Below are 5588 nucleotides of genomic sequence, written 5' to 3' on the forward strand. Positions count from 1 at the left end.
AACACCAAGGAAAAAAGCAAAAATACCATTGGAAGACACATTTTCTCATGAATTTAAAAGTGAAAAATGCATCTTTAAGGCAAAAACAAATTATCGTGAATACAAAATATCACGTACTTTACTTCAAATAGACCATCCTTCAAGAAAAAGGGTACATCAGATTGCGAAATTTCGGTTCCGCATTTTTGTTCGATGACTATTTGCATACTTTTCACGTAAGAAACAATCATGACCATATTGCAAAATTATTTTCAAGTATGACCATCCAAATGTCTAAACTAATGGACTATAGAAAACAGTTTATTTACATACTGTATGCGCCATGTATCAGGAACTAAACTAAATCTTATGTTAAAATGCTAAACGCATCTTACATGCATAATATTTCGAGTGTTATTGAGACCTGAAGCATTGCTGGAGTTGGTAAACATTTGTGCGAGTTAATGGCCGCTTGAGTAGGTATCGGTAAACATTTTAAAACCAGAGCTACTTGAAAATCTCGTATACACCGATTTGCCCAATATGTTGAGCAGGTATTAGGGTATAAGACTACAGAATAACTAAACCTTTGGATGTTCTGAATTACAAAACCTTTGGATATTTATGTGTGTTTCGATTATGTTGACTTGAACTCATTTGGTGCCGGATAAGTTTTAAATCCAACTATGCAAGATTTCGCAGGTCGTTATTAATTTACTAATATTGTTTATTGTATAAACACATTACAAATAGTGAAACATATTGCGTAATTGCCAAGAAATAGAACGTTTTGTGATGATACTCCACGTTTCTTTATTCATTTAGTTACAACTTCTATTCATTCTCGGTATACTAATCATTATAATATTACCTTTTTGCATACAGTTTGCGTTCAAACTCGATAAAATGAATGCAATGTAATTATATTGCTAAAGATAAAAAATGTAGCCAAAGTTGTGATAAAAATTTCACTAAATCTATAGCCATGTTCATTATTTCCTGCCATCTTTTCACTACCTTTTATTATAACTTTCCCTACCTCTTATTTTAGTAGGGCAGATGTCAGTTAACCCGTTTATGCCTAGTGGACTCTCCCATTCTTCTAAATTGGATCAATTTATTCCCAAAAGTAGGGATGTCTAGTATATTTATTTCTATATTAAGAATATTTTTTTACAGAAATTCCTTAAGACAAACAGCGCAGACCCTGATGAGACGCCGCATCATGCGGCGTCTCATCTGGGTCTACGCTGTTTGCCAAGGCCTTTTTTCTAAACGCTAGACATATTAAATGGGTTAAGTACTGGTAACTCACAAATCATAGGAAACGTTTCAGTTGTGATATGATTGAAATCATTTAGGAAAAAAAAACACGCATACTAAATTGGCATACGATGCATGCTTTATTTGAAGGTTATATTCTAAAGAAATATGTATGTTTCATATTCGATATGTTAACCATTTACGTGCCCTATGATGTAAGCGTCGGACTTTGATAACGTACTGATACATTCTTTTCGGCTCTTCATTTTGAGCTAATTTCCAATTTGTAATATATTTAAATTGTCGTTGCAAATAACCGTGCAAATATATATCTAGCAAACGATGAATCCCAGTTATTAAAAAAAATACTCGTGCGTATTTATAGCTGGAATATCCTATTTTCAATCATGCAATGTTACATTCACTCGTCGTTTCAGATCCAGATTGCTCTCTTCGGTGTTAGTTGAGAGCGAACCCTACAATATCAGAAGACAATCTATACAGCAGCCGAAACCTAGCTAACATGCTTCCCAGTCGTCTGCATTGATATAGGATAAAAATAGTAACATAATGGAACAAATATAATTTACGCCAAGGGATAGGAAGCAGACGTGCGTAGTGGTTTAGTGGTATATTTACCTAGAGCGAGGCAGAAAACAGCGGAAGTTGAGTAGCAGTTGAGATGAACACTGGGTGTTATGTTATGAAGCTCTTAGTTATTTTTTACATAGGTGGATAATATAAACGCTAAAAAAAATAATATTAAAGTGTATTGTGGCTTTCAACATCAAAGGATTCACTTGTGAACACTGACTGTGTGGTTCGAACTATTTGTAATAATAAATGAAATTTTATTATATTCAAGTTCGTTACTAAAAATCGCGTATTTGGATGGATACAAATTAATACGCGCATCTGTTAGTTAGTCGGTATAATTATATTATATTAAGTTTTACACGTGTTCGTTGAATAAAAACTTTAGTTTAATACACGAACTCGTGTATTTCGTTTACAACATTTGAACGTTTTCCTGGAATTGTTTCTGGACATAAAAATAACAAGAAGTATGTGTTCCCACTTCGTGATTTCATGACGATATCTTGAGGTATTCATGGCTACCTGGAGTGCTTACCTGGCTTATCAAGAATGCGTTTAGACAAAACTTAACTCTTTGAACTTTCAATTCTTCTTGAAATTAACATCCAAAAGATAACGCGTTGGCACGTTATTCTACAACACTACGAGACATCAAGTTCAGAAAAACGAATCTTGTGTGCTTTGGAAGTTTAGGAAAGCCATCAACATCACGCCAAATTAGCGATGTTGACTTTTGATTTTGCTAAAACCTAATCTCCCAAACGACGGAATATTAATGTGCGTATATTTATGTGTATAGGAGATTGTTAATGAAATAACAGATGACATCCGCGGATGATTATTAGTATGTGTTGAATAAGAGAACTGTAAAACACAGTCAAGAACCATTGTTTGATGACAAATATGATATTGTTGTAAGAGCTGTAAGAAATTGATAGATGTCTACCGCAAAACGACAAATGCAAATTCAAACAGATTTTCCGCAATCAGAATCCGCCATAGTTGGACTAGACACCCGATCGGATTATATAAACGACACTACTTTCTTGGTTACACACATGAATGGATCAGTAAAGTATAACGTCGCGTCCATTTACCTTAGCTCTGACGTCATTGTGGCGGACGTTTCAGAGACAGCGAGAGGAATCACGTTAGTAATATTTGTAGCGCTGGGTATAGCGTTCAACATATTCATGATTGTGTCTATTTTTCCTAACAAAAGACTTCACACAGTAAGAAATATATTACTCTTGCATCTGGGGTGCACCGGCTTGTGTTTTTCCGTACTCATTAATCTCACGACCACCGCGGTAAGCTTTTCTGGACGATGGATTGGTGGCGTTGTGGTGTGTCAAATATACGGATTTCTTTTTTCGGTGTTTGCACTCGTGACTTCGTGGACAATAATGGCTCTGAGTTGGGATAAATATCAAACAATTGTGTGCCCTTTGCATCATTCTTTTACAGCAAAGGCTTTCAAACTGAGTGTGATATTTATAAGTGTATGGGTAACGGCCTGTTTGGTGTCCTTTCCACCGTTGCTAAGTAGTATTCGTTACGAGTTTCAACCAGAGAAGGGGATTTGTTTTGTTTGCACCAAATCTACAGCGGGAAAAATCTATATGTGTGCTTTCCTCTTAACGGCCGTCTACATACCGCTTGGGATTATGGTGTTTTGTTACACGCATATATACAAAATAGCGCGCAGCCAGTCCAGTCGAATTGCGGCCACAATGATACAGATGACTTGTATCGTACAAGCAACGGTTGCGCCCCACAGCAATCCAAGTATGTCTCTGAAAGGTTCTAAGGCCATGTGCACAATATTTCAGTTAATAGGCTCGTTCGTGTTAGTGTATATTCCGATGTCTGTGATATTGACCATTGATATTATCGTTCCAAATACCCAAGCGACAAATGTCGTCCTTTTATCAACCGTTGTTTTGATATTCTTGTCAGCGCCAGTAATTAACTCATGCGTGTATGGATTGCGAAATAAATGTCTACGAATGTCTTTCAGGCGTTATATTCGACGCAAGATACGTTACTATTGCTACAAAGACAAGCGTAGAAATAGTGTCAAATCATTCCGTTCTTTCCGATCATCGTCATTGAAAAATGGTAATAAAAGACAAACAAATCAAAATTGTACCCGAGTGACAGGTGGGCTAAGGCGGACACAATCTTTTCCTGTTCGAGGTACACGTGGAACACTACGTAACTTCCGGGAAGCTGTAAACAAATCTCGAGGTAATCATCTTGAAGTGTTTGATACTACAGACGCAATAGCACGTCCTTATTCGTACAATGCCCTTAATCCGGAGATATCAATAAATAGGATTTCGCCAGCGTCATCTGTTTGCAACAGTATAAAACCAGACACAAGTCTGGTGAGATTTCAAATCGAGGATGAAGTGGAGCGTTTACCAGAGGATATTCCAGACATTGATGCAGATTGAGTTTTACAAGCGAAACCTGTAGGTTCTGACACTTTTATTATATACTTGCAATGTAGTCGTAACTTATGTTCATGGTAATATTGTTGTGAAGGAATTATGGCGATAGTGCATTTTTTCATTTAACATATGGCAGTAATTTGTTTTTTAAACATAATATTGTATTACTAGTTTTTTCATTCTACTTAATATAACATAAAACCAAGTCTTCCTTCATAAACTGGATGGAAAGTAATACAATTTCAATTATTAATTGTGATCGTATGAAAACAATCAGTGCGAGCGCGAACTTAAAACGCATCAAATGTACACATTCTTTGTGTGTGCGCATTGAGTCAATTGAGGTCATTCATGCCGTTAATTTGAACGTCACAAAACTCTATTATTTATATAGTCCAATTTAGTTTCTTACTTTTCGATATTCGGTTAATATTTTTTAAACATGTAATGCTATTTAATCACATGTCGACGAACACTTTTTTTCTTGAATTTTAACAAAAATAATCAAAACGTGTTAAATCATCTAATGTTTATATAGTAGCCGTCAGAAGTGTTAAGATATTTATTTACTCTTACAGTGTTCCGATGTCTAATTTGTTCCGTGTAAGATATTATTGTTCATATAGAAAACTACATTATCACGGACAAATAAATAACATAGAATTACGATATACACGTACAAACACTAATATTTTGTATTTTATAAAACCGATCAACTCATTACAAAGAAAGTTATATGTATTTACAAATCAATAAAAGATATGATACAATTCAGTGCAATTGTATATATTTGATAATGAGAGCATGGGGAGTGCTTGGTGTAACGACGAGCATTTATTATTTTAATTTTCTTTGACATTAAACATATTAAAATAGATTACTGTTGTTTGTGATTGTATTTATTGATATTGTATATTACGTTATGTATTATTGCATATGTCAATAATATGCATCCATTCATAAGACATCACATTTTCTACCATAGCCTGTTAATTGTTTTAGATGTTTAAATGCGTAACGTTAACAGTGCAATAATAAAATCTTTAAAAAAATACAGTGTTTTTGGTTCGGTATGTAATTGTGCAGATATTCCGAGTAAACAAAGTTCCACATCCTCAACAAACAATGAAAAAAGAATAGGAGACATTACCTCCCTTTGTCGTAGCCTTACGGCTTAGCTAAAGTATTCAGAGTATGTCGCGCATGCTTTTACACATGATTTGACATTTTCATACATATTTTTAATAATTCGTAATATTTTGCCTTTTATACCGGATTTGTACATTTCTCGCC

At 34.7% G+C, this 5588-nt stretch overlaps 1 protein-coding gene across 1 annotated transcript; it reads left to right on the forward strand.

Moving 5' to 3' along the window:
* The first annotated feature begins 553 nt into the window (after positions 1–553).
* On the forward strand, positions 554–5349 carry LOC127833543 (beta-1 adrenergic receptor-like). The gene is made up of 2 exons (XM_052358883.1): positions 554–681; positions 1680–5349. The coding sequence occupies exon 2, from the start codon at positions 2778–2780 to the stop codon at positions 4296–4298; it is 1521 nt and encodes a 506-aa protein (XP_052214843.1). The 5' UTR covers positions 554–681; positions 1680–2777; the 3' UTR covers positions 4299–5349.
* The last annotated feature ends 239 nt before the right edge of the window (positions 5350–5588 follow it).

The sequence above is a fragment of the Dreissena polymorpha genome, chromosome 1, assembly GCF_020536995.1.
Source record: "Dreissena polymorpha isolate Duluth1 chromosome 1, UMN_Dpol_1.0, whole genome shotgun sequence".
Classification (NCBI taxonomy): domain Eukaryota; kingdom Metazoa; phylum Mollusca; class Bivalvia; order Myida; family Dreissenidae; genus Dreissena; species Dreissena polymorpha.